The sequence below is a fragment of the Trichechus manatus genome, unplaced genomic scaffold (assembly GCF_000243295.1).
Source record: "Trichechus manatus latirostris isolate Lorelei unplaced genomic scaffold, TriManLat1.0 scaffold00009, whole genome shotgun sequence".
Taxonomy (NCBI): domain Eukaryota; kingdom Metazoa; phylum Chordata; class Mammalia; order Sirenia; family Trichechidae; genus Trichechus; species Trichechus manatus.
In genome coordinates, this window is record NW_004443945.1 from 1,728,989 (window position 1) to 1,749,038 (window position 20,050).

Genomic DNA, 20,050 nt, shown 5'->3' on the forward strand with positions numbered 1-20,050 from the left:
CACCCTCCATGGCTCCAGAAAGTCTAGAGTCCATGAGAATTTAAAATTCTGTTTTGCATTTTCTCCCTTTTGATCAGGATTCTTCTAGAGAATCTTTGATCAAAATGTTCAGTAATGGTAGCTGGGCATCATCCAGTTCTTCTGGTCTCATGGCAAAGCAGGCAGTTGTTCATGGAGGCAATTAGCAAACATTCCATATCCTCCTCCTATTCCTGACTCTCCTTCTTCCTCTGTTGCTCCAGGTGAATACAGATCAATTGTGGGGTGGATGGCCGCTTGCAGGCTTTTAAGAACCCAGGCACTATGCAACAAACTAGGAGGTAGAAGAGAAGCACTAAACATGTTATTAGGTCAATTAACTGGGATGTCTCATGAAACCATGATCCTAAACCTCCAAACCAAGGAACCAAATCCCACGAGATGTTTGCTTATACATAAGTAGCCGCAGCAGCTACTCTTTTTTTTGCTATTGCTGTTGTAAATATATCTATCACACAACTTTTGCCAGTTCAATTTTTTACAGGTGTACAACTTATTGACAGCAATTACAATATCAGCTATACAACCCTACTCTTAATCAATGTGATTTTTCCATCACCATTAACCCCCTCCCCCCCCCACCTCTGCTAACTACTAATAAACTTTGGTCTCTATACAATTCCCTTTATTGTCTTTTTATATAAGTGAGGTCATACAATATTTGCCCTTTTGTGACAGCTTATTTCACTCAGCATAATATCTTCAGCTCCATCCATACTGCAGCATGTATCAAGACTTCATTTTTCCTACTGGCTGAGTAATATTCCATTGTATGTACGTACCACATTTTGTCTATCCATTCATCTGTTGATGGGCATTTAGGTTGTTTCCACCTTTGACTATTGTGAACAGTGCCACAATGAACATTGGTGTACAAGTCTCTTTTTGAGTGTCTGCTTTCAAGTCTTTTGAGTATACACCTAGGAGTGGAATTGTCAGGTCATACAGTAGTTCTATTTTTAGTTTTTTGAGGAACTACCACACTGTTTTCCACAACGGCTGCATCATTTTGCATTCCCTCCAGCAATGGGTAAGGGTTCTAATTTCCCCACATCCTCGCTAACATTGGTCATTTTCTGTTTATCTTGGCCATCCTAGTTGGAGTGAAATGGTATCTCACTGTGGTTTTGATTTGCATCTCTCTGACGGCTCATGATGCTGAGTATCTTTTCATGCGTTTGGTGGTCATCTGAATGTCCTTTTTGGTGTAATGTCTACTCAGGTCCATTGCCCGTTTTATGACTGGGTTATCTGTCTTTTTGTTGTTGTCGAAGTTTTATATATATTTTGGTTATTAGATTCTTATCATATACATGGTTGCCAAAGATATTCTCCCAGTAAGTAGCTTGTTTTTTCACTTTTTTGGTAGTCTTTTGATGAACAAAAGTTTTTAATTTTTATGAGGTCCCATTTATTTGTCTTTTACTATTTGTGCTTTTGTTATTATATTCAATAATCCATTGTTGAATGCTAGGCTTGACAGCACTGCCCCCTGTTTGTTCTCCTAGAAATTTTATGGTTTAATTTTCACATTTACGTCCTTAATATAGAATCTGATTTTTAATAATGGCTGTGTTTAACAATCAGCTTGCAAAATTATTGAAAATATAACAGTAGGCCCTTGTGAGCTAGTACAAGCCAGCACCAGCACACCACTGGATGGTCCTTCCAACCTGGAAATTCATGTCCTTCAGTATTGGAAAATTGTCCTATATTATTTCTTTGATAATTTCCTCTCCATTTTCTCCATTGCTCCTTCTAGAACTGGCACGATACTGGACCTCTTGGGCTGATACCTCTAATTTTCTTATTATTTAGCTTCCACTTTCCTTCTCTTTTTATTCTACTTTCTTGGAGAGTTCCTCAACTATAGCTAACATATTTTACATTTTCAGAAACATCTAGCTGTTTAGGAATGTTCTTGTTTCTGTAGCTTCCTATTGTTCAGCGAATGCAATACTGTTTATTATTCTTTACTCTGTTGGTTTTGTTTTGATTTCTGTTTCTTATGATAAAGACTTTCCTTAAATGATTCGCAATTCTTGGTTTCCATTTTATTTTTTCTTAAACATTTATTCTGACCCATAAAGGACCCATTTTCACTTACTTTTACCAAAAGATCTTACTCTTACCAAGAGACTATACAATTTAGCATTTAGAACCATGTGTTCACAGGAAATAAAAAATAATTTCAATTTATACCTACCTTATATTTTCAATGCAGCAAAGTATGATACAGTAGTCAATAAAATATACTATATTAGGATACAATTTTGTAGGGGAGATGGATTAGGTATATGAATTAATAAATTCAAAACAATATAAAATTTCCAACAAACTGGGAATAGTTTGCTCTATATTTTATATATCAAATACTTGATTAATAAATTACTAAGGTATTTAGATTCCTTGGTGCTGTAACAATTTTATTTTTAAATGTCAATGTTTACCATACACTGGAAATTATATCCTCTATAACTTTTTAAATTTAATAGCAAAAAAAAAAAAAACTTAAGAGATCAACTTAAAAATGTGTGAGGGTATCTATACTTTTTCAAAATCTTTTGCTGGTATGGAGCAAAGTTTTAAAGATCACCAACCTGAAATACAACTTTTATTTGTTCCTCCCTGAGGCTTCCTGTAATTTCTCAATTCCAGATGCATTCTGAAATAATTTTCAGAAAACGCAGCTTCTTCTAATTCCTGGATGACTTCATTCATTCCGTGAACACTTAATGAGCTCCTCCTATGTATCAGTCACTGGCCTAGGTGCTATGAATAGGACAGTGAATATAACAGACAAAAACTCCTGACCTCATGGAGCTTACCCTCTAGTGACTTCTTGATGTTGTGACTTGAATGTACCCAGTTTTTTTTGTTTGTTTTATACCTAATCCCTTAATTCCTTTTGTTATTTGTTGGTAATGATTTGCTTAATTTTAAAAGTGATTTATTCCAAAATGAAAAGAGAAAATCTGATCCATGTTCTGCTTCCAAAATTCCTCCTTTACTGAATAGTTGCTAATAACGCAGAATATTTGTGTGTACCAGAGAAAAAGGAAAGGGCAAATCCAGCTATCTGAAAATCAACATCCATCTATTTCTGATCTAGTACTCTCTTTATAACGCCAATGCATTGAGACATCTGCTTTGATCCTTCTCCCCACTGGCAGTAATGCTTATCCTGATTCACCCACCAACTCTGGTCAGGTCTAGCTTGGGACCTAAAGCAGATACTTTCCATAACTGGCTAAGGTTGGGGGAGTAACTCAGAACTCTGAAATCTGATGGGCACTAACTGACTAGAGTAGGATTTAGCTTGGACTCTGGGCCTAAAGAAACCAATCATTTTATAATAATGTACTAAGATGATATTAGAAACCTTGGTTCATAGGAGGACTTTGTTGACTGGTGGGTATCAATTTAGGGTGACCTAGGTGTTTTGCAAAGGGACTCCAATGTCATTATCTGAAGGTCTCTTCTTTTGAGTTGATTTGGTTTTCTTAGGGAAATTCATTAATCTCCTGCCTGGGGAGTATAAGCCTGGATGTCAGATGTGGTAAGGGCGACAGGAGTCTCGCCCTTCAGTACGTCAACTTTCACTTAATTCCTCTGTTTTCACTCTGATATGTCTCATCCTGCTCTCAGCTATGCCTTATGAACCTGAGTAAACCTTTACCCTTTTGCTGAGGTGGAGGAAGAGGCCTCATCTGACAGCATAGGCTAAGGGGAAGGATCTAGAGGATCTGACTGCTCCTCTTAAGAACTTCACCTAATCCTCCTGATTTCAGGCTACCTCATACCCCACTTCAGAGGTATCTAAGGCCTCCAATCTCTGATCCTTTACAGAGTTCTGTGGTGAAAGTCAGGCTTTCTTCTTGACGACTGAGCGCTACAGGCATAAGTTTCTGCTCTCTGAGGTTATCATTCATCCACTGCCTTTTCAGCTTCCAAATCTGTGTTGATATCTCCTATCACCAATAGACTCCTTTCTCATTCTTTGTTTTTGCAGATTTGTACCTCTTATTCCTTTACTGTCATTTTTAATAGAGTTTCGGGATGGAGAGAAGATAAATGCATTTGTTCAACACATCATGTTTAACCAAAAGTTCTAAAATGATTTCCTAACTGATTCAACAAATATTTAAGATCTTGACAATGTACTGCTGAGGATATAGCAATAAACAACAAAGGCACTGTCTCTATCTTTCTGCAGCTCATGTGCAGTCTAGCAGGAATCACAGCCAATACACAAGTAATTCCACAGGTGCTGAAAGAAGAAAAGGAGACATTCAGAATGACACAAGAGGTTAAAACAGGCAGACCTAACCCAGTCCAAGTGAACAGAGAGAATATGGGAAGGTTTCCTGGAGGAAATGACTATTAGTCTAATGCCAACAATTTTCTGAAAGAAAAATTAAGCCTATTAAGTCTGGTAGAGCAGCTTACCGGCGTTGGATCTGCCTTGCAAAATTGTTACTGGAAGCTGAGCAGGGAAACTGGACTTCACTGTGCAGGGCAGCATTACGGAAGAGGTCACAGAAGTTCTCAAAGAGTTCCAAAAGCTCATCTGATGTATTCTCAAATACAGCAATCACCTCTGTTGTCACCATATTGTACACGACAAAGAAAGATGCCTGCAGAAGAACAACAGAGCGTCACCTTGAGTCGGAATTGACTCGACAGCAACTAACAACAACACGGGACAGCGGAGTGTAAGGCCATGCCTAGGGAACTTACCATTTGGGTGAAATTCAAGACACCCAAATAAAACAAGGAACACTTCAGCTACAGCACTAGGGCGGAAACATGGCTCCAAGTAGTTCTGGGCAAGGAAGAAGCCTAGGTGGGCTCTATCAGCGAAGAGCCTCAATGTTGCCAAATTCCCCACAGTATCTGCACTGCTAAAATTACTGAGTTGGCCAGCATATGTATATAAAAAGGTGTTCAATCTTCCATTTCAAACTGTGCAAATTCATACATTTCTTTCCATGTGTTTATTCTCTACTTGCTCCTCAACCCACCCTGAGATAAAAAACACTTTTTTAAAATGCCAGATTTAATTTTCTTTCCTGCTGAGAAAGTGATTTGCAGCCTGGGGCTGTCAGTTGGCAAATTATTTCTTCCTGTATCCGTACAGTTGAAAGTTCAATTTAGGGGCATTTCTTTTTCCCTCTTAATATTTCTAACATGCAGAGAGACACCTTAAGTACACTGTGCCCAGGCAAGTTGTATCCAAGCAGGGTACTGCTGCTAAACAAACGAAAAATCAGAGGAGCATTTTTAATTTCTTTCTTCACAAACGTGCTTCTGGCCAAAAGCATTTGTAAGATACATTTGAGATTTGTAGCAATTAAGATCAGAGGGGAAACCCGAAAAGCATTCAAATGCCATAGGTGGCAGAGTTACTGCTTTTTCTGAATGGCCCCCTAGGTGACTACCCTCTTCCTTTAAACCTCAAGTGCTCTGCTCTGCCTAACAAAGGAAGAGCCAGGTACCCCTAGTTTTGGCCACAGTGGATGTGGCCGTGTGAATTAATCTGCAAGCTTCCCACAGGACTCTAGAAGTTTTCAGGACAGTAGGATTAGTAGTCCTCCCTCCTAGGATTGAATCTAAATCTCCATTACCAATTTCTGGAGCCATTTGGCCCATCTATTTTACTAGTAATTAGTCCTTCCCAGAGCTTATATTACATGGCTTTTGTGGTCACCTGGAAATTAAATTTGGCTGTAAATTAAAGAAGCTGAGTGGTAACCTGAGAATAATACCCTTAATATTACCACGGCTTTGTGTTTTCATGTACTTTTTACTTATTAACCTTACTGGAACCTATCAAATTAAACAGGGGGAGAAAGGAGGAGGACAACTAGGGCAGAGAGACTGGGTTTAAAGTTACAGACTCTGTAAGCAAAGCACAGAACCCTAGTAATGTTTCTAGCTACGACTAATTGTAGCTACGAGACCAAAGAAAAAAGCAGGTCACATTTTAGCAAAGGAAAACAGGATAATCTCAAACGCGGCAATCACAGACAACTTAGTCCCTCCAAAATAACAAAGTAATTATAGCACAAACCTAAATAAAAGACTGACTCATGTCCTTTCTATAGACCTGGACAACACTTTGATCATATCAGGGCTTCACCAGGATCTCTCATAATTACGTGAATATAAAATTACAGAGATATTTACTAGCTTCTCTCCAGGGCAGACAAGGAAATAAAGGACAGGAGGGTAAAGAAGTCAAGGACTTCACCACCAATCTCCTGTGATGCATAAAAGAAACTAGATGTTCACCCATGATAGCTCAGAGAGTGACTCCCCCACTGTTAGGGAAGAAAGAGTCCAGGTTAAGCTGGAAAAATTCTCCCTAGTCATATTACCCCACTGCTTTTTTTAAGAACACACAAGCTATGATTCAAAAGAAAAATGTTAGAACTAACATTTTACCGCAGGTGGCTGGTGAGGTCTTAGACGATGCCCTGTACTATGGATCCCTTAATGGTAGATCAGCTGCAGGTCAATGGAAGATACTAGACTCAGCTGACTTTGTGGGCTACTGGTTTGTTTGGCTGTTCTGAATTTCCAAACTAGTATCTCAGGAGACAATGTGAGATAGGAGACTGGGGAGGCAAACAGAACAAAGATACAGAAAGGTAGGTCTCTTGCTTGGTCAGCACCAAGGTGGATAGCTTCTCAAAGAGAAATGCCCATTTTCATAACAGCCCCAGAATGAGAAATATTTATCTCTGTTTTATAGATGTGTGACCTGGGGCCCAGAGTGTTAAAGCAACTTGCCGAAAGTCACACAGCTGCTAATGAGTAGCAAGGCTAGAATTCAGATGGGGTGTCTCTAGCTCTGAGAACATCTATGCTTTTCCATCTATGCTTCACTGCTCCAATTTTGTGGTAAACTGCCTGTTTCCTATTATTATTGTGTTGAGCTGTGATAGTTTCATCTTCGTAAATCAAAACGCAAGCATCCTGAGGGCAGAAACCTGACTACCCACTTATGTATTGCCTAAAAAAAAAAAAGAGAGTGAGAGAGAGAAATGCCCAAATTCCATTAAATTACAAACTGACGTTTTCAATCCAAGAAGCTTGGTAGTTTCTGTGCTCTGGACACCACCTCATTTCTACTTCTCTGTGAAATGCCTCTCTCCCCTGCCAACACTTTTCATCCAAACTGAAAAACCTTCAGGACACTACAATCCTGATCACTCAGTGGATCAAAAATTTCAGCTTCCTTTTGATCTTTTCATGGCTCTACAACCTACGTTCCAGCACATAGGCACAGTCAGAGTAAACTGTAAAACTCAACTCTATCAAATGAACTTACCTATTAGTTACCTTAGAAATAAAACTTTGTGAAGAAGTGAACTGTCATTAACTATTTAATCAGGAAAGTGAGACTACGTTTTTATGGGATTTTCTTTCTCTTTTAGTCAGGTGGGCCCTTTCCCATTGTCAAAATAAAAACAGTCAGACCAATAAGGACAGTCTTACAAAATCAAGACAGGATTGTCCACAGGAAGTACAAACCTTGACCCTGTAGCACCTGGGCTTCCATCTCACGGGGACTGAAACGCTGTACACTTCTACAGGATAATAACCACAGAGCTGACTATCTAAACCTCAATGGTTTGAGACATTCTTTGTAGAGTCACCAGTTCCCTGCTTCAACAGTGCTGGGACGGAACCCAGCGCTCAACAACTGCGGCCCAACCAGCTGCTCAAAGCCAGCCCTCCACCACCTCCTCACAGTGCCCTTGGGCTGCCTGGGGGCCCCCACTGCCTCTCCAGCACCGTGTGGTCACTGCCACCTCTCCGCAGCCACCCATCATGACGACCATGTCCCCCTCCCATATGCGCCCAATCTACAACTAGGACTCAGAAGCAGTCATCGACTGGCAGATCAACCAGGAGCTCTAAGCCTCCTATGCTACCTGTCCATGTCTTACTACTTTGATCACAATGATGTGGCTTTAAAGAATTCTGCTAAATATTTTCATCAGCAATCTCATGATGAAAGGCAACATGCTGAGAAACTGATGAAGCTGCATAAGCAACAAGGTGGCCAAACTGTCCTTCAGGATATGAGGAAACCAGACCACGAAGACTGGGAGAGACAGCTAAATGCAACACAGTGTGTGTTATACTTGGAAAAAAGCATTAGCCAGTCACTACTGGAACTGCACCAACTAGCCACTGACAACCAAGACCTCCATTTGTGTGACTTCACTGAGACGCATTACCTAAAGAAGCAGGTGAAATCTATCAAGGGATTGCCTGACTATGTAACCAACTTGCACCAGATGGGGGTCCCGGAATCTGGCCTGACAGAGTATCTCTTTGACAAGCACACCCTGGGAGACAGTGATGGAGACAGTTAGGCTTTAGCCTGGCTTCCCCGTAGCCAGAGGTGACTTCTGTGGTCCCAAGACACTGCGTGCATGTTGGGCTTACCTTCACCTTTTCTGTAGGTTGTACAAAAAATATCCACTTAAATTCTTTCATTTGCACTATTCCTTTAAATAATTTGGTAACTCATCCACCCAAAAAGATGTCAGTGGTTTGAGACTTAGCTCCCATTTGTCCAAATACATGAGACTAGAGAAAAACAGAACTGATTTTAAGTTTGACTGAGTCCTAGGATAGCAAAAATTCATGACTACATAAAATGTGTACTTCTAGGGGACTGGCCATAGACAAAGAAAGAAGACTTCCCATTTTGTCAACGAGACAAGAAGGGTAAAGGGCAGGAGAGTTCACTTATACCTGTGATGGATCTGTGACCCGCAGTGTTACAACATCCTCACTAGTGTACTTGATAAACAGATGGTTTTCATCCAAAAGCTGCATCTTCCACATACGAAGCTGCCGCAGCTGGTCAAAATACTGGAAGAAGCGCCTCTTGGCCATTGCGCTACCATCCTGTTCTGCCCGGCGCCACAAGTACACCAGCAGCCGGTGTTTCAGGGAGTTGATGAAAGGATCCCTAAAGGGATTGGCCATGCCTGTCTGACTGTCCCGCTGTACCTCAGGGAAAACAGCTGACACAGTGAGCAGGTCATCCTCATAGCAGAAGCGGCCAATGGTCCGCACATCAATAAAAGTGCCTTCGGGAGTTACCTGGAAGACGTGGATGGTCTGCTGCTGCACTGACAAGATGGCCAGGATGTTCTTATACAAGTACAGCCCTTGGTTGTGTGACAGGACCACTTTGTCACATTTGAACGTGCGAGTGTCACACAAGCGGCCAGTGTGAAGGTCAATGATATGGAGGGAATAGTCCTCTAGAGGGGACCGTGGATTGGGAGTCACTGATTCACTGTTCCGATACACCTCATAGAAAGGAGGGTGAGGCTCGTCCGGGAGGTAGGCCGCTGAGCCCACAATGACACAGCGGCAGTCATCAGTGAACAGGCTGCATTCCCGGTTCAGATGCTCGCCATTGGCCGCTACATTGGTAATGTGCAGCAGGACAAAAAAGCGTTCAAAGAGCCGGCCCCGGATATTGACTGACCGCTGGTCATTGCCGTTGGAAAGGATCTCCCCCTCATACCCCTGCAGTAGGTCCTCTGCTGCCTGGCAGCCCTGGTACTCATAGATTTCAAGAGATGTCTGGTCCGAGGAAAAAGCAATAAAGAAGCGTCCATCAGGTGAGAATTTACGCAAGAAACAAGGAGGCTTCTCAACGTTGACAACTGTGAAGTTGGGGAAGACATTCTGGTGGAACACTCGGACCTGATGCCAGTGGGTACCTGCTTTGCCTGAGCTGATCCTTCGGCGTTCCAAGCGGTAAATGACATTTTGGTTTTGGATTCTTCGAGGTTTGATGGTGGAAACATGATGATCCATTATCACATCTCTGCATGGAAAAGGTAAAGTAGAAGTCAAAAAATTATAACACAATTTACCAAAACAGAAATACATGTAAGTCAAACAAATTCCCCTCCTTATATCCTGAACCTAGGAGCTCCCAAAATGACAGTAACTAGCATTTCTCCTTCCCAATTCTTAGGCAGAAAATTGTCCTCACATTTGAGTCTAGAAACAGGTTTGACAGAAGGATCTAGTTCACTAGGGATACCTCCTAAGCCTACTTAGTTGTTGGGAATGTTCCATAAAATAAACCTACAAGTGCACCAAATTTGCACAGTGGATAAGAATTACATTCAACTTGCGGTCATTCAAGAAATATTTATTGGACAGCTATTATATGGCATTCACTTTAAGGCCTCCCAGATGTTTTATTCTACCTTGGTAACTTGCAAATCAAAGCTAAATCACAGGCCATACAGCTCAATGGTACTTAATGAAAAACATTAAGCTGTTGCCGGGTTGGGGAGGGGGGAGGATAAGCACACTCCACCCTCTCTACCCCAGATATAAAACCTAGAGAGAATGCATGGAACAGGTTATTTGAGGGCTCTGAAAAGCTAATGTGATAGGTGAATTGGAAAGTACCACTGAACCACCAGTGAGTTTACCATTTTTCCTTTCTGGTCCTCCTGCTGCTTGCAGTCATAGACGTGCCCGCCAGAGCAGGATAACTAAAGCTCCAGCTTTCTGGCTGGAGGATCAGAAAAGGAAACCCCCAAGGAACCAGAGAGCACTTAGGAAATCATACAGAGGGAGGTGTTCAAGAAAGTGAGCCCACAAAGATGTTTATGAACTCCCAGGCTGGTCCCCAAGCTGTACATGTGTGGCTCTGTTCCTAATCATACTAAAGACTTTGATAACTGAACTGATAAAGAGACCAACACCCATATCTCAGATTGGCCACTGAGTGGCACATGTATGAGACAGATTCAAATAGCACTGCAAAGGCCCTGAAAACTGATCTGACATTGGAACCAGACTATTGAATACTGTGGCCTGAAGCTAAGTAGGTCAACTGCATGCCAAATCAAAAATATCACTATTCTCCACTCCCCAACCCCCACTGTTGTTGAGTCGATTCCGACTCCTAGTGACCCTATAGGATAGAACATAACTGCACCGTATGGATTCCAAGGTTGTAAATCTTTACAGAAGACAATGCCACATCTTTCTCCCGCTGAGCAGCTGGTGGGTTCGAACATCCAACCTTTCGGTTACCAGCCAAGCACTTAACCACTACTCCACCAGGGCTCCTTCTATTTCCAATAGGTTTTAAATAAATCCCATAGTCTCATAATATAATATTCAAAACATCCAGGATACAGCCCAAAATTACTCAGCATATAAAGTACCAGGAAAAATCTCAACTCAGAAAAGACAATCAAATGATGCCAATGTCAAGATGCCACAGATGTTAGAATTACCTAACAAAGATTTTAAAGTAGTTGTTATAAAAATGCTACAACAGCAATCACAAACACTCTTGAAACTAACGGAAAAACAAAAAGTCTCAACAAAGAACAGAAGACACAAAAAAGAACCAGATAGAAATTTTAGAGCTGAAAAATACAATAACCATGGGATAGGCTTAATAGCAGAATGGAGTCAATAGAAGAAAGAAGCAGTCATCTTGAAGACAGATTAGTAAAAAGTATCTAATCTGAGAAAATAAGACTGAAAAAAATAAAGAGTCTCAGGGACCTACAAAGAAAACAGCAAAAGGTGAAGCATTCATGTCATAAGATTCCCAGAAGAAAGAAGAAATAGAGCAGTACTAAAAAAACAATTTAAAGAAATAATGGCTGAAAACTCCCCAAATGCAGCAAAAGAAATAAACCTATAGATTCAAGAACTTCAGAGAACCACAAACACAATAAATCCAAAGAAATTCATGCCCAGACACACCATTATCAAACTGCACAAAACTAAGACAGAGTAAAAATCTTGAAAGCAGACAGATTAAAAACAGTGCATCACCTACAGAGGAACAATAATTCAAATGATTGTGGATTTCGCATCAGAAACCATGGAAGCCAGAAGGAAATAGAACATCATTAAAGTGCTGAAAGAAAAGTACTGTCAATCCAGAAGTCCAAGCCAGCAAAAACATCATTCAGGAAAAAGGTAACATAAAGATACTCTCAACTAAAGGGAAACTAAGAAAATCAATCGCCAGAAGATCTTCTCTAAAATAACTGCTAAAAGAAGTTCTCCAGGCAGAAGAGAAATGATACCCGAAGGAAACTTGGAACATTAAGAATGAAGGAAGAATAACATTTAAATGGTAAATATCTGGGTATATTTAGATTATTCTCCTTTTGAGTTCTTTAAAATGTTTGAAAGTTGAAAGCAAAAATTAAAACATTGTCTGATAGGGTTTACAATATATATAGATAAAATATATCCAAAAAGAAAACCAGTTGCCATTGAGTTGATTCTGACTCATGGGGACCCATGTATTTCAGAGTCGAACTGTGTTCCATAGAGTCTTCAATGGTTATGATCTTTTGGAGGTAGATCACCAGACCTTCCTTCTGAGGTACCACTGGGTAGATCTGCACCTCCAACCTTTTGGCTAGTAGCTGAGTGCTTAGCCGTTTGGCCAACCAAGGACTTCAGAAAAACATATTAAAAAAAACTATAACATAAAGAGGAAAGGGTAAGGTTTCTATATTCTACTAGAAGTAGTAAAGTACTGACTCTAAGTAGGCTGTGAAAAGTTAAGTATATATATTGTAATTCCTAGAGCAACCACTAAAAAAAAACTATAGAAAGAGACATAGTCAAAAACACAACAGAGAAATGGAAACAGAATACAAACAAATGTTCAAATAACACAAAAGAAAGCAGAAAAGTGGGAACAGCAATAAAAAAGAGTAAACAAACAGAAAACAAATAATAAAATCCAAATAAAGACCTAAATCCAAACACACCAGCAACTTTATTAAATGTAAGTAGTCTAAACACACCAATTAAAAGATGGAAATTGTCAGAATGAGTTTTTTTTTAAAAAGGCATCCAATCATATACTGTTAACAAGAAACTCGCTTCAAATATAATGATACAGGCAGGTTAAAAGTAAAAGAATAGAAAAAGATATAGCACACAAACACTAACCAAGAAAGCTGGAATAGCTATATTAAATTAATTTTATTTCATATCAATATTAATATTAATAGACTTCAAAGAAAATTATCAGGGATAAAGAGGGATAATACATAATGATAAAAGAGTAAATTCACCAAGAAAACATAACAATCCGAGATGTATATGCATGAACAATAAAACTGCATAATACAGGAAGCAAAAATTGACAGAACTGAAAGGAGAAAGACAAATCCACCACTATAGTCGCAGACTTCAACAGTCCTCTCAGTAATCGACAGAACAAGCAAACAGAAAATCAGCAAGGATAGAGAAGAACTGAATAACATTATCAACTAACTGGATCTCACTGACACTTGCAGAGCACTCTATCCAGCAAAAGTAGAACACGCATTCTTTTCAAGTACACATGGAACATTCATCAAGATAGACCATATCCTGGGTCATAAAATAAACCTTATGCAAGCTGCTGACACAGGAGCATCTGAAAATGCAAAGTACTGGTTTGGTTTTCTTTAGAAAGAAAGAAAAATAAGTGAAAATCAGATACTATGAAATTTTGTTTAAATCTATGTTTGATTCTGCATTTTTTCATCATAAAGTAGAATTTCTAAGTGTGTTTACCAAAAGGAACAAGAAATTTTCCTATAAAATATCAATAGGTCCAAAGACAGTTGACTTTTAACCCTGATTACACCTACTTGTAATATGAAACCACAACCATTAAAATTTTATAGTAGAAAACAGTGAGTGTTCACTCAGTGTTGCTGAGCTTATTCACCAACCTTGAGATAATTAACCACTGATCTAACTCCAGTTAACTAAATTAGTATAAAAGGCTGCAGATCCTCTTGGAATTAGGAACACATCTAAAGATATTTCTCCTTAAGAGTTATTTTACAAGTAAAAATAAAATGCATGTCTAAAAGATTAATTTTTTCATTGTGGTAAGCATATATATATATATATAATAAAACATTTGCCAATTCAACTTTTTTAGTAGCCATAGCTCTTAACCACTATGCCATCAAGGTTTCCACGTACAATTCAGTGATATTTATTATGTTCATCATGTATAACCTGCACATGTATAACAGATTAATTTTTAAATCCAACACAGAATCCAAATTTCCCACGGCACTGGGAATGCAAGGATGAACAAGACAATCCTTATGGGGACCTCTTGTTCTTGGTAGGAAAAAGACAAGTAAACAACAACAAAAAGTATGCTACAGTCCTTGTTAGTATACTGGTATCCCTACCTGAATGTAAAAATAAAAAAAGGAAATTTTAAAAGTATGCTACAGGATGATAAGCACCGCAATTAAAGAATATAATTATGGAAGCACACAGAACTTGTTTTATGCCTCAATAAGAAGAGGTATCAGAAAGGACATCGTAGTCTTCTACCGCTCCAACTTCATCACCTACCACTCTCCATCTTGTTCACTACACTCCTACAACACTCCTCTTCCTTTTAACCACTGAACATTTCAAGTGTTTCCATCTCCAGGCCTTTGGACTTGCTGTTCCCTCTGCCCAGAACACATTCCTCACATCTTCACAGAGCTGCCTCTATTTCAGTATACAAGTGTTAGCTAAAATAGCAACTCTAGAGGTTTTTCCTGACCGGCCTGGCTAAAGTAGTGCCTTTCAGCACATCAATCCTTTTACCCTATTCTATTTTCTTCATAGCCCTTATCACTTTCTGACATTATCTTATTTATCTGTTTCCTTTTTCACTATGTGTCCCCATACCAGAGAGCAGGGATGTCATCTAATTCATTGCTGTGTCCTCAGCACCTTGAACGGCGCCTGAGGCACAGTAAGTGCCCATAAACATGTTAAATGAATGAATGAGGGCAACATTTGACATGGGCTTTGAAGGAAGAATAAAGAATTCACTAGGCAAAGCAGAAGATGAACATTCCAGACAGAAAGCAGAGCATGTGTAAAAATACGAACACTTGAAACAAGCATGGCATGGCACATTTGGGAAACAGAATAGTTACAAGTGGTTAGAGCACAGCAAGCAAAGGAGTGATAAGAGAGAAGCCTAGAAAAGCAGAATTGAGCCCACCAGAAAACACTTTCTATGTCATGCCACGCAAGCTATTATAGGTTTTAAGCAGGGGAGTGACTGGATCCAATCTATATTTTAGAAATAAAAACATATACATAGTGAAGTTATTTATTTATATTCTGTCTCCTTCTAAAAGGGATTTGAAATGCCTTACATGAATATATAATATCTAGTCAAGTTAAACATGTCCATGCCTCTATGACTGAGCAAATTCAGTTTATCAAACTGCCAGTCACAATCCATTAATAGGATCTTGAAATCAGTTTAGCGGATACACCAATTGGCATTTTAAAAAATGAAATACAATAGGAAAGAAAATATCTAACTGTATCACACCTAGTAAGGATAAGCACTGCTTTGTGAAACTTTGTTTCAATTATATGAGTTACAAGCCTGGGTGAGGATATCAAATGTATTTCCTACTGATCTAGACCAGAGCAAGAGTCTTCAAAGTAATGCCCTCGGGCCAAATCCAGCCCAAGTTTTATTAGAACATAACCATACGCAACTGCCTGTGGCTGCTTTTGCTCTACAAAGGCAGAGCTGAGCAGTTTCCACAGAGACCATATGGCCCACAAAGCCTAAAATATTTATTATCTGGCCTTTTACAGAAAACGTTTGCAGAAACCTGATCCTCAGCAGTGGTTCTCAACTGCAGGTGATTTCGTAATATCTGAAGACATTTTTGGCTGTCACAACTGGGGGACAGGTGCTATGAACGTGTAGCACATAGAGGCCAGGGATGCTGCTAAATATTCGACAGTAAACAGGACAGACCCTCACAATAAAAAATTACTTGGCCCAAAACGTCAACAGTGTCAAAGTTGAGAAATCCTCTCCTAGAGAAATGTCAGTACATACAGAACAGTAGACATATACAAGGTGTCTGTAGCAAACCGTTAGCAATAGCAAAAACTGACAACTCCCCAAACAGCCATCAACAGTGGATGGGATTCATTAACTGAGGCATACTCATGCAGTGGAGTCTTAGGCAGCAATGAATTAATGAACTACAGTTATACATTACAGCATGGATGAACCTCCGAATACAATGCTGAATGAAGAAAGCAAGCTGCCGAATATATACAGTATGATTCCATTTGTGTAAGTTCAAACAATTTATACCTTAGAATACAAGTATGTATGGTATACAATTAAGAAAAGCAAGGGAATCATAAACATAAAAGTCAGAATAGTGGTTTTTTCTGAAGAAGTAGGAAATGAGATGGGAGTTGGGACACACTGGGAATTCCTAGGGTTTTTTTTTTTTTTTCCTTGCTTAACTGGCATTCATTGTACTTCTATTCTTTAAATGTTACATATATTTTTAAAGTATTATTTTATACTTACTCATAATTTAATAAAAACAATTAGAAAACAGGCATTGTGAAGGGAAAACAAAGCTAGGACAATAAAATGAAGCCAGAGGTACACAGAACGCATACCATAAAGACCTGCAGAATTGCCAAGCTCCTAACTTGGCTCTGATTTTTCCAGTAGACAAAGCAAAGAGAAAAGTATAGATCAGTTAAAGAATCTGTACTGCCAGTAAGATAAAAACTTAATAGCTGCTTGGAAGAAGCACAGCTTATCCCAGCACTGGACCTTAAAAGAAATCTCTCCCATGAGTTTTTGCAGAGGACCTCGGCATGATAAAGGGGGCAATATCCTCCACAACATCCAAATAATAAACACAATACAGATTTTCACACAGCTACTCCTTACAAGCAGCCCTGGTGGCACAGTGGTTAAGAGCTTGGCTGCCAACCAAAAGGTCGGCAGTTCAAATTCACCATCCGCTCCTTGGAAGCCCTATGGAGCAGTTCTACTCTGTCCAATAGGGTTGCTGTGAGTTGGGATCAACTTGACAACAACGGGATTGGTTTGATTTTTGGTTTTTTACTTCTTATAAGAAGCCCTGGTGGAGCAATGTTAAGAACTCAGCTGCTAACCAAAAGGTCGGCAGTTTGAATCCACCAGCTGTTCCTTGGAAACCTACAGGGCAGTCCTATTCTGTCCTACAGGGTTGCTATGAGTCAAAATCGACTCGACAGCAACAGGTTTGGCTTGGTTTTTGGACTCCTTATAACAGTGACATTTTTGATGCAGCCTAAAAAACATACTATTAAGGTTTCAGCATTTTAAAATACCAAGTAATGTACAAAACAGCCTTACCTGATCCCTGCCTGGAACACCTCTGCCAACCAGCACCCTGCCAAACAAGGATGGGGATGGAGTCTAAGAGGGAGACCAGGATGGGATGAGGGTGTGGGAGGCCCAGGAATGGATATTAGGCACCATCTAACAGACTAATTCCACATAACTAAGAGTCTGATAAAGTGCTACAGTTGTTCAATTTAGAAAGGGCCACAGGTCATTTTAAGCAAAAACAAAACAAAACCCGTTGATGTTGAGTCGATTTCGACTCATAGCAACTCTATAGGACAGAACAGAACTGCCCCACAGGGTTTCCAGAGAGCAGCTACTGGATTCGAACTGCTGACCTTTGGTTAGCAGCCAAGCTCTTAACCACTACGCCACCAGGGCTCCCATTTAAAGCAAGGTAGATAGTTATTCTACTCTGTGTGCCAAGCAAATAATCCTAGAAGGTGGACTATATGAAGAAGAACGCAGCATCAGGATTGGAGGAAGGCTCATTAACAACCTGCGAGATGCAGATGACACAACCTTGCTTGCTGAAAGTGAAGAGGACTTGAAGCACTTACTGATGAAGATAAAGATTACCCTTCAGTGTGAACTGCATCTCAACATAAAACAAAAATCCTCACAACTGGACCAGTAAGCAACATCATGATAAACGAAGAAAAGACTTAAATAGTCAAGGATTTCATTTTACTTGGATCCACAATCAATGCCCATGGAAGCAGCAGTCAAGAAATCAAATGACGCATTGCACTGGGAAAATCTGCTGCAAAAGACCTCTTTCAAGTGTTAAAAAGCAAAGATGTCACTGTGAGGACTAGGGAGTGCCTGACCCAAGCCATGGTAATTTCAATTGCCTCATATGCATGTGAAAGCTAGACAATGAACAAGAAGATCGAAGAATAACTGATGGCTCTGAATTATGGTATTGGCAAAGAATACTGAATATACCATGGACTTCCAGAAGAACAAACGAATCTGTCTTGGAAGAACTACAGCCAGAATGCTCTTTAGAAGCAAGGATGGAGAGACCGGCTCATGTACTTTGGACATGTTATCAGGAAGGACCATTTCCTGGAGAGGGACATCATGCTTGGTGAACTAGTGGATCAGGAAAGAGGAATACCCTCAACGAAATGAACTGACACAGTGGCTGCAACAATGGGCTCAAGCATAACAACAACTGTGAGGGTTGCACAGGACTGGGCAGTGTTTCATTCTGTTATACATAGGGTAGCTATGAGTCAGAACCAACTTGACGGCACCTAACAACAAGATGGTTATTCAAGAAAAACTGGTGTGCACAGTCCCATCTTAAATTCTGATTTCTTTTTTTCCCTAAATTTTATTTTATTGTTGTTGAAAATATACACAGACCAAGCCCACTATCAATTCCAACTCATAGCAACCCTGTAGGACAGAGTAGAACTGCCCCATTGGGTTTCCAAGGCTTTAATCTTTATACAGAAATCTTTCTTCCACGGAGCAGCTGGTGGTTCAAACCACCGACCTTTTGGTTAGCAGCTGAGTGCTTTAGCCTCTGTGCCACCAGGGCTCCACACACAGCAAAACATACACCAATTCAACAGTTTCTACATGTACCATTAAGCGACACTGATTACATTCTTTGAGTTGTGCAACCATTCTCACCCTCTTTTTCTGAGTTGTTCCTCCTTCATTAACATAAACTGTCTCCTAAAGTTCCTATCTAATCTTTTGAGTTGCTGTTGTCAATTTGATCCTATATAGGTAGTTCTTAAAGAAGCACAGTGCTCAAGGCAGGTCTTTTTTACTAGTTAAGCTCAATTATTGTTCAGTTTTAAGATGACTTGAGGGGATATTTTTGGTTTAAGGTTTAAAGATTATCTCAGAATAACAGTTTCAGGGGTTCATCTACCCTCTATAGCTCCAGAAAGTCTAGAGTCCATAAGAATTTAAACTTCTGTTCTGCATCGTGCCCTTTTTGATCAGAATTCTTGTATGGAATCTTTGATCAAACTGTTCACTAATGGTAGCCAGGCACCATCCAGTTCTTCCAGTCTCATGGCAAAGCAAGCAGTTGTTCATGGAGTCAATTAGCCACACATTCCATATCCTCCTCCTATTCCTGTCTCTCCTTCTTCTTCTGTTGATCCAGGTGAATAGAGACCAACTGAGTGCCTTGGATGGCCGCCTGCAAGCTTTTAAGACCCCAGGCACTACATGACGAACTAGAAAGTAGCACAGAAGCACTAAACACGTTATTAGCCCAATTAACTGGGATGTCCCATGAAACCATGACCTTAAACCTCCAAATCAAGGAACAAAATCCCATGATGTGTTTGGTTGTAAGAGCCTCAGCAGCGACTTTTTTTTTTTGTCATTGTACATATATCTCACACAACTGTAAATATATCTATCACACAACTTTTGCCAATTCAACTTTCTATACGCGTACAACTTACTGACAGCAATTACAATAATCAGCCATGCAACCCTACCTTAATCAATACGATTTTTCCATCACTGTTAGGATTTCTCTTTTTAAGGTAAAGACATCAGTATTGGGGTGAGGGAGGTGGTGGGGTGGGGTGGGAAGGGACAAAGGTCTGTTAGCCACAGCTCCAGAATGCACAAGACATCCTCACTGAACTTCCTAACACTTCTCTCAGCTGAACTCTTAGTGATACATATTCATTACATTCTATATCATGTAATTATGGTTGTTAGGAATGTGATGAAGTTCTAAAAGATTTTTAACTTATACTTTTTTTAATGTATATTATACAAATAATACAT

At 39.7% G+C, this 20,050-nt stretch overlaps 1 protein-coding gene across 4 annotated transcripts in view; it reads right to left on the reverse strand.

Annotated features, from left to right (window-relative positions):
• The window catches only part of DET1 (DET1 partner of COP1 E3 ubiquitin ligase), a 35,302-nt gene that overhangs the window by 13,398 nt on the left and 1,854 nt on the right, over positions 1–20,050 (reverse strand). For 2 of the 4 annotated variants that reach the window (XM_004370619.2, XM_023725931.1), the window contains exons 2-3: positions 8,815–9,907; positions 4,489–4,676 (exon numbers count right to left, since the gene is read on the reverse strand). In XM_004370619.2, the coding sequence (XP_004370676.1) occupies positions 4,489–4,676; positions 8,815–9,897 (1,271 nt within the window). In that variant the 5' untranslated portion in view covers positions 9,898–9,907. Of the gene's footprint in view, positions 1–1,449; positions 4,310–4,488; positions 4,677–8,814; positions 9,908–20,050 lie in introns of those variants that run through there. The other 2 variants (XR_002823068.1, XM_023725932.1) reach the window with 2 other exon arrangements.